Source organism: Ahaetulla prasina, chromosome 5 (genome assembly GCF_028640845.1).
Source record: "Ahaetulla prasina isolate Xishuangbanna chromosome 5, ASM2864084v1, whole genome shotgun sequence".
Taxonomy (NCBI): domain Eukaryota; kingdom Metazoa; phylum Chordata; class Lepidosauria; order Squamata; family Colubridae; genus Ahaetulla; species Ahaetulla prasina.
Window position 1 is genome coordinate 37,438,219 of NC_080543.1, and position 21,370 is coordinate 37,459,588.

General features: G+C 34.4%; 1 protein-coding gene across 2 annotated transcripts in view; it reads right to left on the minus strand.

Moving 5' to 3' along the window:
• IFT57 (intraflagellar transport 57) overlaps positions 1–16,458 on the minus strand; it is a 32,081-nt gene extending 15,623 nt beyond the window's left edge. Inside the window, exons 1-5 of one of the 2 annotated variants that reach the window (XM_058185215.1) lie at positions 16,234–16,458; positions 12,745–12,907; positions 7,057–7,175; positions 4,392–4,482; positions 890–958 (exon numbers count right to left, since the gene is read on the minus strand). In XM_058185215.1, coding sequence (XP_058041198.1) covers positions 890–958; positions 4,392–4,482; positions 7,057–7,175; positions 12,745–12,907; positions 16,234–16,406 — 615 coding nt within the window. In that variant the 5' untranslated portion in view covers positions 16,407–16,458. Of the gene's footprint in view, positions 1–889; positions 959–4,391; positions 4,483–7,056; positions 7,176–12,744; positions 12,908–16,228 lie in introns of both variants that reach the window. The other variant, XM_058185216.1, reaches the window with a different exon arrangement.
• Between the last annotated feature and the right edge of the window lie 4,912 nt (positions 16,459–21,370).

A 21,370-nucleotide genomic window follows, 5' to 3' on the forward strand; every position in this document is an offset into this window, starting at 1 on the left:
TCCTAAACAAACAAACAAACAAACAAAAATAAATCCCCTAGGCCCTCAGCTTCAAGCAAAAAGGGCAAGTTGTTGGGGAGGTGCCTACTAATGCAGATAATCACCTCAAAGGCTGTTCCCTGATTATTTTTTTTTTTTAAATAAATACCCGTGCAACGCCGGGTTATCCACTAGTTACTTTTAAAATACAACACAAATAAGCAGCATGGGGAAAAACTCCTAGGATTTGCTTTCTGATCATATAACCACAAAAATACCATACTAGTTCAACAAAGAAATTCACACAGAAAAAAAATTAGTCTAACCCTAACTAGGGGTGCGCAGCTCCACTCACATGAGCAGCTAGCGTAGGTGCATGCACGGAGCTCCAGTCACGTGAGCGGTGGACTAGCACGCACACGTACACGCAGCTCCACTTGCACAAGTTGCGGGCTGCACACACAAGCTCATGTGGCCCGGTTACCCTCTCTCTCCCCCAGCCAGCAGAGATTGGGGACTGCTGTTCTAAATGGCTATCAACTGACTATTTTAATATGGCCAAGGCATCATATTATTATAGCTCATATTCTTTTTGTTTGCTTTGTAAAAACTGTATCAGGGGAGTCAAAAAAGAGAGAATTCCATTTAGAAACTGGTATTCATCCATTAATGAAGAGAATGCCACACATATAATTGTGCATTTCCCTTAATTTTTCTCTGTCATAGGCTCCTTTGATTATCTGTACAACTGCCCAAATTATATAAATGTTGGAACACTTCCCAGATAATCATAGGAAATTGTACAGAGTTACCGAAAGAAGGGGACACTTCACTCAAGCAGTAATGCATTGTGTTTGCAAATCAATACTTTAATAACTAGCATTCAGTATTAATTAAAGAAAACACTTACTGATTTGTAAGTTTGTGCCTTTAAAACATTCAGATCAATATAATTTTCCTCATTGTCTGTCTCTTCTTCCTTAAAAACATAGAAAATATTTTTAGCAGGACAGTCAACATTACGATTTTTAAAATTATTCTCTGAATGCCATCACAAAATTCATTTTAGATGAAACAAACTTTAAAATGCTATTACCATCCAAAACTATACAATATGTTGCTCACAGGGCTTTTTGTCAAAAGCACTGCTTTGGTAAACATTCCCAAAAGAGTTTGCCTTTTGTACTATTAAAATATTTACTGCGGCCAGTTCATGTAAAACAAGGATAGGCGATTTCCTGTTATTTTTTACTTCAACTCATATCAGCCCTAGCCCACAAAAGGATTGTAGAGGTTGCTATTCAAAAGCTAGAGGACATTAAGCTCCTTATTTTAGATATAACCCATTTGTGAAAAGTATTGGCTTCCCCTGTCAAATGTATTTATATGGACAATGTAACACGAGAGCCAAAAAGCAATGACAACAAAAAACAGCTGGCAGGAATCCAATCATAGTGACATGTGAAAACATGGTACTATTTTGACAAGAATTGCTGCCAGCTACATCAATGAATTTTTTATTTTCATGTATTAACTCTGACTACACAACTGTGTATGTGACAACAATTCAGTCAGCAAAATAAGAGAAAAATAATGCTTTGGCATTTAAATATGCAACAATTTAAGCCAGATGTTTTTCTTTTTTTCCTTAATTGTTTTATCTTCCTGACCTTCGGACCTTCCGCCGCGAGCTTAAGACACATCTATTTATCTGCGCAGGACTGGACTAGAGTTTTAAATTTTAAATGTCTAAATTTTAGATTTGGTTTTAAATTGGGTTTTATTATTTATATGTCTATTTTAAATATTTGGCCTATATAATAAGTTTTTTAGATGAATGTTTTACTTTGTATATTTATGTGCTTTTATATGGCTGTACACCGCCCTGAGTCCCTAGGGAGATAGGGCGGTATAAAAGTATGAATAATAAATAAATAAATAAATAAATCATAGAAAATAAAATACGAAACAGTAACTAACTTAACAAACTGAAACAAAAGTATTCATTCAACCCTAACAACAAAAGAAGAAAAACTAACGTGCAAATAGATTTTTTTCCCTATAATTGTATGGGTATTATAACAAATCCTCATTTTAACAGATTAATTGGGAAGATGGGATGACACTGACAAATATGCATTAAATATTTGGTTTATTGAATCAAGACTCACTAAATCAAGATTTCACTATATTCCTTCCTAAATGAAAAGACAGAAATATGGTTGATTTGAAGTAAACTGCACTGTACTACTAAATTTGAAACAGAAGAAATAGAAGAGTACAGCCTATATATTTAGGATATTTAGGATAGAGGGGTAAGAAATGAATTTTTCAATGCTTACTTACAATTAAAAAATGACACCTAATTCCTATAAAGAACTTCTTTGTATGGAAAAGGGGGAATTACAATTAAAATCTAGAGAAAAGATGGGGGAAGAAGGGAAAAATTATACATGGTTCCAATATGGACAATTACAAGCTAGATGGAAATTAGATCAAAAAATAGGTGTTAAGCAAATTGAGGATAATTTGTTAAAACAAATGAGAGATCAAGGCCAACAGCATATTAAGAGGTTGTATAATGTATTAGTAGAAATAGACTCAGAGACTGAATTGGTTAAGGATTGTATGATTAAGTGGGCACAAAATTTTCAGCAACCAATAATGTTGGAAACTTGGGAAAGAATTTGGGTGAGGAATGTTAAATTTACACAAGCGCAAAATATGAGAGAAAATTTTTATAAGATGTTTTATAGATGGCATTTAGACCCAAAAAAATTGTCATGTATGTATCCTAATGTACAGGCTAAATGTTGGAGATGTGATTGTGAAGATGCCACTTATTATCATATATGGTGGACTTGTAAAAAAGTTAAAGCATTTTGGATTAAAGTATGGTGGATCATGCAGAATATTTTGAAAAAGAAGATTAAGTTTACCCCGCAGTTCTTTTTACTAGGAATAATTATGGATTGTACAGCTATAGAGACTAAATTGATTTTGAACTTAATAACAGCATAAGACTTTTGATTGCTCAATATTGGAAGAAAGAAGAATTACCTACAATTGAAGAATGGACACTTAAAGTATCAAATCTGGCAGAAATGGCAAAATCTCTGCTTACTTGAAAGACTATACACAAGAAAAATATATTTTAGAATGGAAAATGTGGATTGATTATATTCAAAATAAGTATCAGATAAAAAATATCAAATAGCATATGAGTAAATTTAGGAATAATTTGTATTAGATATATTTTTGAAGGAGAGGGAATTGAGAGTGTGACTAAATGTGGAGAGACTAGAGATTATAATTTAGGAATTATTTTAGATTATGATTGTTAGTTTTGATACCCTGCATTTTGTTCTGGGAAGTCGGGGTGGGGGTGGGGGTAAGGGGGGAGGGGATTGGGGGGGTTGAGGCTAGTGATGGAGTGATGGTTAATGTACAGGGATTATTGAAGATGTATAAATATAATTAATGTAGGGTCGGGTCTGCCCAGTTGCCATTTTAGAATGGTGGGAAGGGAAAAAAGAGAGAGTAGGAGGTAGGAAAGAGGAGAAGAGGAAGGAAGAGGGGTAGAAGAGGGAGAAGGAGTGTAGGGTGGAGGGAGGAGAGGAGGTAGATAAGAGAAGGAGAGGAAGGTTTGGAAAGTAAAAGAAGGTAGAAGAGGGAGAGTGTTAAAAAGGGGGGTGGTGACTGGGCAGGCCCGACTAATTGTATATAACTGTACATTGGATGAATTATTTGATATGATTGTAAAAATAAAACTTTTTTATAAAAAAAAAATGACACCTAATTAAAATATATTCTTGGCTAACTTCTATTCCATTCTTTTATACATATACATATACATATACATATATATATATATATATAATAAAAATATAAATATATATTTATATAAATAACCAAAGACCTACACACACACACACACACACATATATATAAAAGATATATAGTTATTACATACTCATACTCATATATGTGCTTATATATTGTATAATTATTTCATGCTTATGCTTATATATACTGTGTGACAAAATAAATAAATAAATAAATAAATAAATAAATAAATATTCCAGAACTTGACCATTCCATCTCTATGCTACCTAACACAGACCTGATTTGTTTTCTTTGTGTTATCTCAAACACACGTAACTTATTTTAGTTCAAAGATATATCCATATAACAGCCATTTTCTCACCTGTAGTTCAACCTAGTGCTAAACTGAATTCTCAGACACAAAAGCTTATAAATTTAAATTTGAAAATGATATTGTCCATCTAGTTTCAAAAGTAAGTTTTATTGCACTAAATATTGTCTTTTTCTGAGTGCACATATAAAACTGAACTATTGAAAACATACTTTTCTTTCCCTCAGAACAATCAAGACAAGTTACATAAACTTACCGCAATTATTTCTTCTATTTTATTAAGCGTTAATTCAGCATCATCTTCTGTTATTGCTTCTTCTTCTAGCTCCTCAGTGGGATACGTAGGCCTTAAAAGATAAATGCAATAAATGCAATTCTCTGAGACTTAGAAGTTACAGTGATATTGTTTGAATTTTAAGATACAGCCCTTTTGAAAACATAACTTTACATTTATCTGATATGGAGAACTTTCTGCCTCATTTTTCCATAATTAGTAAAATGACTGGATACAATTCCAGCCAAACAATGCAAATAAATTGTAATTCACTTTTTCAAATGCTTATCCCAAAATGCTTGTATGCATACAGAATAAAAGTATTATGTCTAAAATGTTTAAAATGTCTAAAATGTAAACATGTTGGATGACATATATGAGCAGCCACTATTGTGCAAGAGTTTTTCCTTTTCTCTTTGCAGTTCTTCATCTTTTGCTTAGTTAAATCTATTTAAGAAAGTATATATAATTGAGTTTGATGACAGTGTTTACAAATGTTCTAATTATTTAAAAATTGCTAAAGTTTTTATTTTATTTGAATAGATATTTTCAATCAGTTTCTAATAACACCAATGTAGTCTTAAATAAACCATGGACTCTTCATTTTAAATTAGATCCATTTGAAAATATGACACTTTCAATAAATGACAAAGAACTTGATTATATATAACCTTATATATACAAAATAGCAAAACAAAGTTTAGTAAATGTGAGCACTGTAATTATTTCATATATTTCTTGCTAAAATTCCCATCAATAGATTTGCAAAAAGAGAAAATGAAGGGTGGAAAGAGTGTTAAGCTTATGTACACAAAGAGAAATCACCATTAAACTTGATTTACCAAAAAGAAATGTGCAGAACTAATTATTCACTTAGTTGTAGTTGTCAAATATGGCATTGGCAAATTTCCTGGAGAAATAAAAGAGCTGCTGCAGCTCACTAATTTTTAGAGATAAAGTGATTTCTTTCATGCTTCCAGTACAGAATGAGTTGCCTTGCAGCAAGGTGGTCAGCAAACAAATTTAATAAACAAAAATAAATTCTACACACTAGTCGTTATCTGTCAGTGTCCATTTGCCTCCAAGGTTATTTTGTTCCAAGCTTCTGCTATTATAGGGGGCAATAATATCACTTACTAGATAAATCTACAGCCAATAGTATAGAATGCTGTAGTCTTTTATCAGGCCCAGACTTAACATATTCAAGCATGATCCATTAGAAAATAGTATTTTGTTGCTAATATTATCCTTGCAAATCTTTCAACCAACCTATTCAATCCATCCTGGGAACTGGCAGCTGAGGGAGAAGAAGGGTTTCTCCAGTGTGGGACACCAGCGGGCTAAACCCTTTCTCCATACTATTTAATATCTGTATGAAACCAGTGGAAGACAAAATCAGTTTTTGAAATAAAGTAGCATAAATAGGATACTATAAATATGTTGATGATAGTGAGCTGTACTTTACCACCCCCAGAGCATGCTGAATAGGATATTCTGATTCAGCATCTGGAGGTTGTTAGGGAACTGATTGAGCAAAAAGTAAGATAGGAGTGTTGCCTCTGATCTTCTGTGTTATCTAGAAACGATAATTTCAGTGATAGCATTAGACAGAGTTGCACTTTCGCTGAAGAAATAAGTCCATGACTTGAGGATACTCCTGGATTTGCAGTTTGACTGATACATCGTTTGCGGCACTATCTTGATCAGCAAATCCTAATACAGTGGTCCAAGCCATAATCATCTCACAACTTGACTATATAATGCTGAATGTGGGGCTGCCTTTGAGGACTACTCAGAAGTTACAAATAATAAACAGTGTTGTGTAACACACATTGTCTGGCACTGATCATTATTATGCTTAATCCTAATTCTAAATGCTGGTTACTCCTATAAAGCCTTTTATATAAACAAATGAAATTCTTCTTTATCACACACACTTTACTAATGTGTGATCCAAATCACAAATTAACAACTAAAAACAGTTATACAAAAGTGATAACATCAATATACATGTTTTACATATATGTAAATATACATATACAAATACACACACATACATAATATATAATATAAACCAGATACCCTGTTAACTAGTAAGATTTAAGACAAAACAACCCTAACATCTAATTTTACTAACCTCCATTTTCTTCAGATGTATTTTCAAAGCTTAACAATAGCAGGACTATAAGCTCTCTCTTCTTTTCTATGTTTTTATATAGATTTTGAGAGGAAGAGGAGTTATTTTACTCTGTGTTAGGGATGTTTTACAATAAAGATTATGTATCTTTCTATATACTATACAAAATGTGTTAATATGGGCAGTTACAAAAATGTTTACTGTATACGTGCTCCTACAGCTACTAATTTGGCCACTTCTATGTTAGATCAATGCCCTTCCTGGCTACTCAAGGCTGCCTGAGAGAGAATATGTAATTTTTTCTTGCAGTGGGGGGGGAGGTCCGCTGACTCTTAGGAATGATGCACCCTTTCTTCAGGGGACCATCATTCAACTTTTGTCAAATTTCAGTTTCCCCTTTTTAGGAAGGTTGTGAAGAAAGTGGTTACATGATAGCTTCAGAAGACTTAAGATATTTAGATCCCTTAGCTGATTATTTAGATCCCTTTCAGTCAGAGTAAGATACAGTACCTTTTCCAGCTAAAGGATGTGTATTTCAAGGCTTCTTCTGCCAAACAATCAAGAACGTAGCAAGCTTGTTCTCCATAACCAGACTTTAACTTTGAGGGAGGAAAATCTACAGTTCTTCCCTGAAGAAGAAGTAAACATCATTAACAGAGATAAAGCAGCATTCAATCAAATAATATCTTATCTTCTCTAATTTGTCACAAGAAACTACCTGTACGTGTGAATCACCAAATATCATCAATATGGCATATGGGGCTGATTACTTGTGTTGACTTGGAATCAGGGGAGAGCCTGGAAGGCGCTTATGTACAGATGGCACCATTATCTCTAGACACCTGCAGGGCTGTGGAAAGTACCCAGGGAAACCCGCAATGTCCTGAGATGGCAGGGACCATCCAGTGTCCCTAAAGAATCTCCCTATGTACTAAGAACACCTTGATGTCTTATCTACTGTGTGCCAGACTTTCTAGGTGATTCCTGTATCTCTTATGTGCCAGTCTTGCTGGGTGAAGTGTAAGAAAAAGGTATAAATATAAGAATCTCCATGCGTTCAGGGCTTATTCGCTTATTGAACTTTATTTCTTTTGAATGTTGTGAGCCACCCAAAGTTGAGAATTTAATAAATATGAAGTTGGCATGAATTCAAATACAGCACTTTTCAATGGACTTAATTTATACATTCATCTGCAAATAGTAAATCATAAGAAGTCAACCCAATGTGCACACTAATCAAGTAAATGCACAAAGCAAACTCATGACTATTATAAGTATCCATACTATTTTAATTTTGTTTTCTAACTGGATACACTATTCTAAAATAAAAGAGATAGCCAAAGTATCTCAAAATATTTGGGCTAGCTTTTCAGAGATTTTTCATTGTAATGGAGCAAAATCAAACCAGAACATAGTTTTAATTCATACATTACATCAAATCATGCATGCTTAGGGAAATTTAGCCATGGATTTCATATGGTGTCAAAACTGAAAAATCAGGCTTTCATTTTCAAATCAGAATTAGACATTATGATTTTAACTGGGTTTGCAAAGTGCATTAAAATTGTTACCACTCTGTCAAAGGAAGAGTGCATAAATAAAGAGAGACTGCTTTACTATGTAAACAGGAAGCAACTAATGAATCTGAACAGGCAAAAAGAAAAAAGAAAAAAAAAGACTGAAAACTTATATACTTGCAAGCTCAAGCCATAATTTAAATTCTGTATTATGGCTGGTTCAGAAGAAATGTAGATGCAAGTCATTGAAACACAAATTTGTGTCTGTTTAAATTTCTAAGAATATTATGAGATTAAAATTAAGTAACTCATAATTAAATCTGATCTCCAAACTGCATCTGGTTTTCTTTTCTGAGATATCTGACCTTACTTTGCAACTGGAAAATAGGACCAAAAATAAGAGTACACTTGGATTCAGCTGAAATACTATGCAGGTTCCAGTACCAGCATCTTTGTTTACTCAAACTGAGCACTCCTTACAAATTCCAAAGGGATGCAGTCAATCAACTACAGGGCTAATTACGAGAGATAAGACAGATGATTTGATAAATTTCACCCAATTAGTCTCTAACTAAGATCAGCAAATCATACACTAGTCATATATATTAGAAAATGGTTTCTGGCTGGTACAGGACAATCTACCAGTTGAGTAAATTCAGTCTGGAGTGGAATGCATAAAACATTTGATTAGTGCATCATTTTGCAGCATCTTGATAAAAGGTGCTTTAATTGCCTTCATGTACTCTTTCTGCTTTTACTGATCTAAAGACATCTAACTCAGTCCTGATATATGAGGCTACAAATTTTTGCCCGTAGCTTTTCTATTCACTTTCAAGGAATACAAGAAATTTTCACTTAACAACTGCCCTAGTTAGCAACTGTTTGAAGTTTTAACCAAGCTGAAAAATTAATTTTACAACCAGTCCTTGCACTTTTGACAATCAAAGCATGCCCTGCAATGACATAATCAAAATTTGGGCATTATGCAACCAGTGAGTATTTACAAACATTGCAGTTTCCTGCAGTCACATGATCATCATTTGCATGTTTCACAGCTGCATTCCATTAGTGGACGAGTCAACAGTAAAACTGCAAGTCATGGACACATGAGGTCTCACTTAAGGACTGTAGGTGTTTTGCTTAATAACTGTCATTGTTGTTTGTAAATCTGTCAGTCATGAGATATCTCACTTAACAACCATGTCAATTAGCAATAGCTTGTTGGTTCCAAGTGTGGAAGACTATCTGAACTTTTAATTACCAGATGGTAGGAACATACTTGAATTCAGGCTACACACTGTAGCCTAAAGTGATTTTCTGACCCAATTGATTTTCTGACCTAAAGTGATTTTCTGACCAATTCAAACAAGGGCAAGGTGGTATGGGCCCCCAGTTTTGAAAATTTACGTAAATTCTATAGTACAAAGTATGAAAAAACCCCATAATTGGACAAATTAACACCAAATAAACTTCTTTAAATTTTTCTACAACGTAAATAGATGTAAGCCAGAACATTTCAACTCTTGCTTTGTATAGCGAATAGGAAAGACTTAGCATCAGTTATTCTAAAATAGAAGTAGAACGAGACATGCAAGTTACAAATATTGATAATCAATAATATTTGCATAGAGCAAATTATAACATTTAAATCTTGGAAGTTACTTTACAATTGTGGATTGCTTGGACACATAAAATAAGAGCTGCTATTGATTGCTAATGCTATTTTGCTAGCAACAGAAGAGATAGTTTTCTGCTCTAAATTTCTAAGGCATAGGTGATTAACTAGTTATTTAGATGAGTTTTAAGATCCTGAAAAACAGGGTCATCTATCTTTCTAAAAGTCATGGTCCAAGGTCTTCAGAATTTCCAGTTCATTATTATATCTGGAATGTGGAATACCTGCTTTAGAGGCTTGTTTGAAGGGTGTTAGCTAAAATTCTGGCTAAAATTGATTTTCAATAATGGGTCCCTTGGGTCTTCAGGTTGTTTTTGGATAACTTTCTATTGACCTAGAAAAATTGTGTTATAAGATTGAAGATATTATAGACTCTCAGCCTGGTATCGTGGGCTTTAAGAAAGCAATAATGAGTTGAGCTAATGTGTAATTTTTACTGATGATCAGAAAATAGCTATCATCTATAGTTTGGTACCATATGGTGGCAGTTTTGTCTGGAACATTTTTCACTCCAGTTAATTATCTAATTAAAATTCTGCATTCATCTCACTAAAAAGCTCCTTTTTGCCAGATGTAATGATTTAACATTGCAGTGCAAGAGGATTTATGTATATGCCTAGAGGGAGAAACTAAGACAATTATTCATATATTATTGTGCTGCCCATTCTATATGGCTTGGTATATATTTAATAACTTCTTCCTTAACCAAACATCTTGAATGAGTAGCATATTCTCCACTTACTAACAAATCTAAATCTAGTCATCTTTAGAACAATTGCTAAATCATATTCTATAGCTATTGCTGTTTTGGAAGGAGTAAGTATTATAAGATTATTCATATTTCTTTTACTTAAAGTTTTAATATAGTTTATCTTTTGTACTGATTATATAATTAGTAACTGATCTTTTATCATAAATAAAATATATACAAAACCAATTATTTCTATAACTTTCTTAGTCTAATTTGAGTCAAGCTTGATTATGTGGCATCAAATTGGTGTAACAATTACTGACAGCATAGATGTTATCCAATACAATCTGTACTTAATCTGATCCTTTCAATAGTGCATCAATCGTCATTATAACTGAGTCCACACCTTGTTGCTGATCATCCCCCTTTTTCCTTTCCTTTCCTTCCACCTTTCTGGCATTATAAACTGTCCAGAGAACTGGATCTTAGTGTGTCCAAAGTAGGATAATTGGCTAGGTTTACTCGTTTCAACTGGCTCTATTGTAAACATATGGAGGAACCCTAATGATCAGTCATGAGATGACTTCACTATACCTTCAATTGGGATAATGAAATCACTGTCCAAAATAGAGTTAAGTGTGAAAGTCTCATTGAAAGAAAGAAAAAAATATGTAATCATGGCTTGGCTTCCTCCATCTTTATAATCTTCTCTACTTCAGTTCTAATCCTAGTCACTGATAGCCATATCTTGTGAGGACCATTTTAAGAATTTAAATAATAATAGGAGATATCCTTCTCATTATGTTGTCAATCATTCTTTCATCCTCCTGCACTTAGTTCAGAGAGCTAAAGTAAATTTTGTGAGTTAAGATATTTGGACTTCCACCTTTAGTTTACATTCTTTGTTATCGCCACACCGCTTTTCTATAACAACTTAGCCTATCACGGCTTATTTATTTGATACTAATGTTGTGTGCTTCAATTTTTAAAAAAATCAATATTTATGGTATATAATTTAAAATTATCAGATGGTGCTTATGAGCATGCGGCCTCCTGCGTCCAAGTAGGATAATTTGAATCTGGTCATTTGTGCCTTGATGGAGAATTCTGGGCTGATTGATTTAATGACCCATTTGCTTGTTTTCTCAGCTATTCATATACCCTCAGGAGTCTTCACCAACATCAAAGATGTTGTCTATCATTAAAAGTAATTTTGACTCTTTTTTAAAAAAAAAAATCAAAAACATCAGTACACTTTATATACTGCTTTTTCAAAGGAAAGTTTGTTTTTGTCACAGGGAAAACCACTGCCTGCACTATTCTGAACTTTGTAGCTATAGACACATCATGGCATCTGAATATGGTTTTTCAAGTCCTTCATTAGTACTCTACCAAAAAACTAGTCTGTGGTGTATTTCTGGACTGATGGTTGTTTTACTTGTTGATAGTCCATACCAAAAGGCAGAAGATATCTACTGTTTCAGTCTCTTCATTGTCATTTCTACTGTTGATTGCTCTATTGTCATAAATTTGATATTATTTACCTATTAGTCCATTATCTTCGTTGTGTTTCTTGATTTTCATTACTAAACCCTGCAGATCATTGTATTTTCAGCTCTCAGTGTTATCAGCATAGCACAGGTTACTGACCTTCTTCCTCCAATCCAAAACCATGCTAATCTTCCAAACCAACTTCGCTCAATATGCAGACAGAATAAATAAAGGGACAGTTTACACTCTCACTGATTTGCCAACTGGCCTCTCATTCTGTTTTACCATGTTCAAACTGGCTTCTAGCTTTCTCATCTGTGTCTACATTTCACATATTTCAGGACAATCAGTTGTTCTGGGATTTCAGAATAGAATTAGAATTTTTCTAAGAACACTCTACTGCTTGACATGATTGATACAATCAAAGGTCCTTCTATAATCAATGGAAGACCTACTGACATCTTTTTAGTATTCTTTGGCTTTTTCAATCATCCAATCAAGCTTGTATCCTGGTGATTTCATTAATGTCCACATAGTTTTACAGGTCAATGATTTTTAATGTATTTATTTATTTTCCAGTTCACCCTCATTTCTTTAGTTAGTGTCCCATTCCAATATTAATCTGGTCCAATCTTTTTAGCTTTCAAGGTCAGTTAGCTGCTCAGATATAATACTGTCTTACGTTTCACTACTACTAGTACGCAGTCATCCATTTTTTTCTTAAGTCAATATAATTTTTCTGAAAAATAAAAAACTTATTTTGCAGTCTACAGAGTTACTAGAAATGATCAAAACAATTCAGAGATAGCAAATAATTTACTTACAAAGGACCGTAGCTCTGCTAGTATGTTAGATATTGTTGCATTTGGATCATCATATTCCTGTGGTTGGTCAAAAGGATGCCCTGCCTTATTAATTAGCCAAGCAGCAAGGGTACAAAACATGTAGAACTGTTCGCCTGGGTTAATAGGCAATGCAAAATAATGTCTGTTTTAAAAGAAAAAGGAGCAGAAATTAGTATGCCTATAGTGAACAAAAAAAGTTCTAAAAAGTAAGAACATTTCTCTATTTGTACAATCGTCTATCCATGCCCCAATCTTTTTTCCCCCCTAAGATACTATATTTCACTGAAAGGTAATTTTCTTAATATATGTGCTATTTTCCTTAAGTGCTTTCAGAATATTACATCACAACTGTATATATACATTATAGAAAAATGATGTAAGTCAAAACTTTTAAAAGCAGTTCTCATATTTATTTACCATATTTTTGTACTGCCATACAGTATGGCAGTAGCTCTATTCAAAATGTATGAAGTTATTCAGCAGATTATAAAATGTATTGCCTGATCTTCTATGGAAGTATCCAGTATACTTACAGAAACACAAATGGCTCAAATAAGATGAAAAAAAGTTAATCATTTCTGATATAAATACGAACTGTTATAAAACCCGAGAAAATATGTACAACTATTTTAATGTGTTATTTAGTAAAACTGAAGTTATAATATACATAATAACATAATATGCAACATAACATGAATGCATAAGGTATATTACAATAATGTACAAATCTAACTATAATAGAAAAATTAATTTCAATTCCATATATCTTCATGATCAGCAAATACTTGTTTATTTAAATTAGTTTTTAACAAGATCTTTTGTGATGTCCAAACAGCAGGTTAACAGTTATCCTCTCTATTTCATCTGTCTATTTGGGTCCTATTGGTTTGCTGATTGCTTTAATATTAGAGGCTTAACACTAGGGGATAATTAGATCTGAAAACAACAGTTTAGATTTGTTTTTAAACTTAGTATTTTCTATTCTGAGTTCTCAGATTGATTTGGATTTCTTCAGAAGAAGCTTCTTTGAGAACAGTTCCAAAATATCTATTATCTACCGTACATTATATTTCTGACAAAGAAATTCATACAATAGATTATATAGGAAACATTAGAAAGCTCCAAATTGGGATTATTTCACCTTTTTTAATACCTTGACATTACACTATTCTGCAATTTTACATTAAGTATATTAATAAAACACCTAAAAATGGATTTGGGAAATGATTTTTATAATGTGTATTCCAGAATACTTTTTATTAGGTTTGTACTAGTTGGATTTAATTTTTTTCAACCTTTATGTACCTATTAATCTATCTTCATATATTCTAGTCTTAAATCGGTTAACAAAAATTTTTGTGTGTGTGTGTGTGTATAATCTTTAAGAATATAGAAAATTATTTTAAAATTGTAGTTTATTAAAACTAATCAATTACAACTGGAGATTTAAAAACACTTTAGTCAGCTTTCTATGTTGCTGAAAAAAATCAGAATGACAAAATACAAACAAACTGAAGGTTATTTCCAGTTGAATGTTAGGAAAAACGTCTTAACACTTTGACAGTAGAACCAATTACTCAGGAAAATGACACGCTTTGTTTCACTGGATGCAAAGAGTCCGGATGGTCATCTGTTAGGAAATGTTTTAATTTCAATTCCTATGTTGTAAAAGGAATTGGACTAGACACCAAAATGCAGGTTGAGACACAACTATATTCATCTTACTCAAGTAATCCTGACAAAATTAATGAGGCTTATTTTTTATGTAAATATGTATATGACTACATTCTGAGACTATTACATGAATATTATATGAAGCCCAAGTCACAAAAATAGAACTGGAATCCATATTGACAGCATATAAACAATATACACCATAAATACATTTTACTTGCATGACAAAAGTATAGTCACTGATTGGTAGAAAGTTTTATTGGCAGCATTTAAACTATTGCCCAATAAGAAAAACTGCATAAGCAAATCCAATTAATATGTATTAAAATTAAAAGTATTTATTGTATTTTAAAGATGAATTTAATGCACACTAGAATTTAATGAGAATAATGTCTTGAAACATGGCATCTACTTTTGTACTCATGATACAATCTTGAACTTACAGCTACAAACCTCAACATATATTTTAGAAGCATATAATCATAGCCATAGTCTGGCAGACTCAGTTTTTACAATGTGACAATATCTCCATAGTCCATTGTTAGAGTTATCTATTAATAACATAGGTTTTTACCCGAAAGCTCTATAACCCTAAGTAAATAATAAAAAGTTACTCAAGAATCCCATGACTAGAGAATACCTTTAGAGAAATCAGAAAAAAACGAGTCTAGCTATACTGCCAATTTAAATATGCAACTTCTCAAAAATAACACGAGTAGTAGTCTTCACAGGTAAGACATTTGCCTGATGCATGCCTATCCTGTGGCCTTAACACAGATGTGTATTAGAAAAGAATGCATACATTTATATCACCAGCTCGATATAAAAGACATTCCTAAAAATTTCTCATTTATTCTCACCTGCATTACTTTATAATTACTTTCCATTTTTAGAATGAGTCTGGAGGAAAAAGTTCTATCCCAAAGAACTTTTATCTATTGAATCACAACCACTTATTCTGTTCAACAATTTGAATTTGTAAGGAGGAATCTCTAGGAAAAGTTTCTTTGCAATGAATGAACAATGCTTGTCATATATCTGATATTATATTTTCAAAGACTACAAAGACTACAAATACCCTACAACAAAGAAGAAATCATCAACTATTCCAGCACAATTTCATGCAAGTTTCTTAAGACAACTTCTAAGTTGTTTCACAAAATTAACTCTCAAGTTAATATAGAGATATAGCACATTAATATTTGTGCAAAGTAGTTTTTAATGTTTCCTTTCCTTATCAAATCTTTATCTTTTTTGACTTTATCTTTTTCTGTAATTTGCATAACACTGCTTATTCCGAAACAGCACAGTATGATTAGTATATACAAGCTTCCTAATTTTTCTTAACTCTATACAGAAAGGCCTACATAAACAGAAAAGCGTCTGATTTTACTTAGCACCGGATTCTCATTGAATAAAAAAGTCTCGGTCGAAAGTTTATTTACACCCTGAACTGCAAGACAAAACACTCCCTGTTTCCAAGGGGCCCTTTTCGGAAAACAATTTCAATCCACTTCCCTGTGTGAGAGTCTTGGGGGCGGGAGGGGTCGTCCACGCACGACAATTCCAACCCTCAACTTTACACGCGACACACACTCATACACACGTATGATACACACGTGAAAACTAGCTTTATAAATCCACAAAGCCCTTGAAAGAGTGACTGACTGGCATCAGACAATGTATTTAACCAACTGTAAAAAGGAGGGTTCATCTTCTACACCCCATCCTACACACACACACACAGAGAGAGAGAGAGAAAACCAACAAGCAAGGCCTATTTGCTTGCCTTACCGGGAAGGCGGCCTCATGTTATGGCTCCGCAACGCGGCGTCTTCCTCGCAATTGAGTAGCTTCAACTTTTCCAGCAGATCTTCCATCATGACAAACATGTGATAAAGCGCTCCCGGCCCGCGCTCCAGCACCGCCGCTTCCCCGGTCGCGTCCCCTTCGTCGGCGGCCGCCATGACACCTCTCGATTGCAGCTGCCCCGCTTCCAAGTTGTTGCCAGCACAACGCGCTTGGAAAAGCCTCAAGGCCTCCCGCGTCACCCGGGAAACAAACCCCGCCTGCTCGAACGCTCACCTTCCAATCGCTTCTTAATCCGAGCAGTCCTTCCGTCATCGGTCCGACCAATCAGCTCCACAAGAAATGGTTCTTGGCGGCGTCTTCTCGTATAAGGCTTCCAGTTCGGGGTGCGAACGTTCGGGATGATTGCTAGAGCCCGGGAACTTTAATTCTTTATTATTCTCTTAAGGCTCGCTGGGATTTTATAGGGCATACCTGGAGCTGCTATTTTAGTCAAATATTTACAGATCTATCACACCCTGGACATAAACTGTTTCAACTCCTACCCTCAAAACGACGCTATAGAGCAGGGGTCTCCAAGCTTGGCAACTTTAAGCCTGGAGGACTTCAACTCTCAGAATTCCCCAGCCAGCAAAGAATAGAATAGGATTTTATTGGCCAAGTGTGATTGGACACACAAGGAATTTGTCTTGGTGCATATGCTCTCAGTGTACATAAAAGAAAAGATACGTTCATCAAGGTATCAAAGCAAAGCTGGCTGGGGGATTCTGGGAGCTGAAGTCCTCCAGGTTTAAAGTTGCCACGTTTGGAGACCCCTGCTATAGAGCATTGCACATCAGAACTACTAGACACAAGAACAGTCCCCCCCCCCATGCCTTCACTCTGCTAAACAAATAATTCCCTCAACACTGTGAAACTATTTACTAAGTCTGCACTACTATTAATCTTCTCATCGTTCCCATCACCCATCTCCTTCCATTTATGGTTGTAACTTTGTTGCTTGTATCCTTACGATTTATACTGATATTGTTTCCTGATTGCTTATTTGTAGCCTATGACTATCAACTGTTGTATCATTAAGTGTTAAATTTGTACCTTATGACTATCATTAAGTGTTGCAAGTGTTGTACCTTGATGAAGGTAACTTTTCTTTTATGTACACTGAGAGCATATGCACCAACACAAATTCCTTGTGTGTCCAATCTGTTCTATTCTATTCTATTCTAAATGCAAATTTACAACTCTCCAATCTGGGCTGCAGTAATCCGGACGTCCCATACATGGGAGCAAAGAGCAGTTGAGGTGGGGGTGCGGAGAAGCTGATATTGGTTCAGATTTTGCAACTCAGATTTGGATGCCTATAGCTGTGTGATCTAAGCCCTCAGAATTTATTCAATACCCCCAAAATTGGGATAATGGGTAAATTATATTAATTCAACTGTGCATATGTATGGTGTAAACAGAAGAAAGAAACTAACAATTTAATCTTCGGTAGAATTAAATGATAAATCTTACATTTGGAGTACTTGTTAAACAAGTCTTTATGCACTATAACATAACCAATGTTTGACAGCACTGATTAATTAGATTAAAATTTGATTCGGCAGACTTCCCATTAGAATAGAATAGAATAGAATAGAATAGAATAGAATAGAATAGAATAGAATTCTTTATTAGCCTAGTGTGATTGGACACACAAAGAATTTGTCTTTGGTGTATATGCTCTCAGTGTACATAAGGAGAATAAAATATATTCATCAAGAATAAAAAGATACAACACTTAGTGATAGTCAAGATTACTAATAAGCTATCAAATCGTACTAGGAAATAACTAAGGTGAAGGTTAGGGGAAGTCTTAAAGAACAAGGCTACTGAGAGATAAACTTGCTGGTAATCTAATATTATCCAGGCTGTGTTTGCATAATAGCTGGGCCTTAAGATATGATTACTAAATCACACCATTCGCAACTTTTTATATGGCATTTGTGATACTTTAGCTAATACAACATTGTAAAATAATGTGATGAGCATGGTTTAGGATTGTTCTTTATCCCTTGAAAATAATAGTATTGGGTTTAGTATGTTGTGAGAACACAGCCATATTGTAGCTATCTTGATCAACAGTTATCAATATCTGTCTTCAACATGAAATTTTCCAATTAACATTTTAAAAACCAACAAAGTAGGCAGCCTTTCTATATCTTGTGTAATCAGACTCCATAGTTTAATTGTACACTAAATCAGGTGAAGCAATACATTGTGGTTCAGACTAAAGAAACTAATAATATTTACAAGCTGTCACAGAGAAGCAAGCCACATTCTGGCTTAATACAATGTGTGAAGAAATTCTGAAGTCTCTTCGTGCTTTGAATATCTATTGAGAGTGCTTAGCTCTTACTTCTGGCAAGTAATCGGAACTTTTATTTTTTTATTTTTTTAAATTATTTATAAGGATCTCACTTAGATCTTTAATAGAAGTTTCATTCCAAAGCTTTTTGACATCTCACCTTGTCTCCTGCATTGGAATCTGATTTAAGAAATCCCTTCCAGATTTCAGGCTTTTCTTCCACTATGATCACAGTGATAGCCAGCTGAGTGGTTAATATGGCACCTAATATGGGCGGTAAGCTAAACAGAGGGGCTGCTAAACAGAGAAATGAAGTAGATGACCCATAAAGTATCATTCACATTCATGACAGAAAAGCAAATGCTATTTTTGTCCTGTGAGCATATATTTTGAAGACTGGTAATGAAACAAAAACAATAGGACTAATAATACTTTCTGTGCTTTTTAGGTTATTGCCTTCTTTGACTCTCAAACTTCCTTGAATCTCAAACAGCAACTTTCTTTAACCCTAACTGAATCTAAGATTCAGTGTTTGACTTAAAGGAATCCATAATGGTAGCCATTTAGGGATCAAATGATATTAAGTCAGAGTTACAAACACTCCCCAGTATGTTGTAAACAGTTAAAATACTGAAAGTCTGCACTGATTTGTTTTCAAATACAGCATCCTAGTAGTTCTCCTCTGGCACTTTCCATTGTAGTCGGACAGGATACATAAGTTGGAATGGAACCTTGTGGGTCATCTAGTTCCCTGATACGCTTAGTATAAAAATCAACTAAATCATGTTTGAAGGAAGGCCGGTAGCCTTTGTTTGAAAACCTCTAAAAGTGGGAATCCACTCCTGTTTTACATAGACCTTTGTAAAGCTAAATTGCTCTTATTGTCAAAAATGTTTTCTTAATAGTCATCCTGATTCTTCTTTCAATGTTATCCTATTGTTCCTTGTTCCACTTTGGTTTCAACAGAGAACAAGATCACCCCCTCCTGCCCATGACTACTTGGTAGATATAGTATTTCTAGACCACCTCAATATCTGGGTCTTTTAACTATATCTCATTTCCCATAACTGCTTAGCTTTCACTTTCCTGACCAACTTTTTCCTATAAACCTGCTATGATTACTCCACATCAGCAACTCGATATAGTACTATGTAGTACATAGTATTATAAAATGTTCAAACCCATGATCTAGACACAAGGTTTTTGTTAAGGCAGCCCAAAAGATTTTACTGACAGATTTGCTTTGTCCATTTCAAATAAAAGTAGGTAGTATACTTCTAATTCTTTTTCATATGCATTATTGCCAAGTCAGGTCTCCTCAGTCTTATACCTATACATTTTTTTTTCCTATCTAGAAATATAGAACACTAATGCAAAGAAAATATACAGCAGTTTTTGTCTTCTTCGTATACCATTATTACTTCCCTGACTTTTCCATGCAGAACTGTAAGGGATTGACACTACCCAAACCAATAAACAGCCATATCTTTGCAAATAAAACTGGACTGAACATTGTGGAAATTTAAATTTCACATGAATAATTGAACCTGTATTTTTAATGCATTCTTTATGTTAGCAGAATTTAGGTACCTTGATTCAAAAATTGTGGTTTAATGCACTATTTGGCTTGAAGGTACAAACAGACAAACAGATAAACACATCGAGAGTTTTAATAGTATATAGATAACTTTATTTCTAGTCTTCAGCACTCCGGCACCTGAATCTATGCCTCTGGGTTTTTCAGTCCTTCAAGCTGGACCATAGCAGGAAATGGATTAGATTAGAATTATATTTAGTTGTGATAGGCTATAAATCAGAGTTCCCCAAAATTTCCAGTTTTGCAGACTGGGGGGAGAGGAGGAGAGGGGATGGTTCCGCATGAGCAGCTGGCAAGCGTGCGCACATGCAGTTTCAATTGTGCAAGTGCCATGCATGCTTGCCTGCCTGCCACTCACTTAAATGGAGACTGTGCGCATGCTCACCTGGTGCTTGCGCAAGTGAGCATGTGCGCACACAACTCGCTAGCCATTTTCATGGCCTGGTTGCAAACCTTTCACAGCCCACAGGTTGGGCACCCTTGCTATAAGCAACAGCATCTTGGAAACTTGATAGCTTTTCACCTTCTCTCTCTCTTATTATATTCCATTGGGTCAGAGAGGAACAGGCCTGCATCTTTCCCTAACACTACGTCCTTTCCCATTATCCTTGTTTCTGTAATGGCTTTTGAATATTGCCTTCAAGGCTACCTTCATGACTCTCTGAACCCTTCTTCCCATTCCAGTTTAATTTAAAGCTTTCCTGATATATTTCACATGTCCATTGCCAAACAAACTTTCTCTTATGAAGCGTAATTTATTTTTGCCTGAGTTGCCTACATGACTCATGGTTGAGAAATCAACCAGAAATTGAAAAAAGTTTTAGCCCAACAATATCACATTCTTAGTTGTTCATTTCAGAATTCTACTTAAGAAAGCCTCTGAAATATTTGTCCTCTCCTGCCAAAGAAATGTGTGCTCTGATACACAAGTAGGGCTGGCAAACAATGGTTTAATGAGTGGACAATTTTTCTACCAAGTCCTCAATACATTCACTAGGAAAACAGCAGAGGTCTCACAATAGCTGTGAGAGGCTACTATAATAAGACTCTCTCAAGTGATTGAAGCTTGCTTTGTATGATCAGAACTTCACATCACTATGAGAAGCACTTAACAATGGATGAAATCAAATACTTTTCAGCCACCAACGGACACCATTAATGCAACAGATTCCATCTCC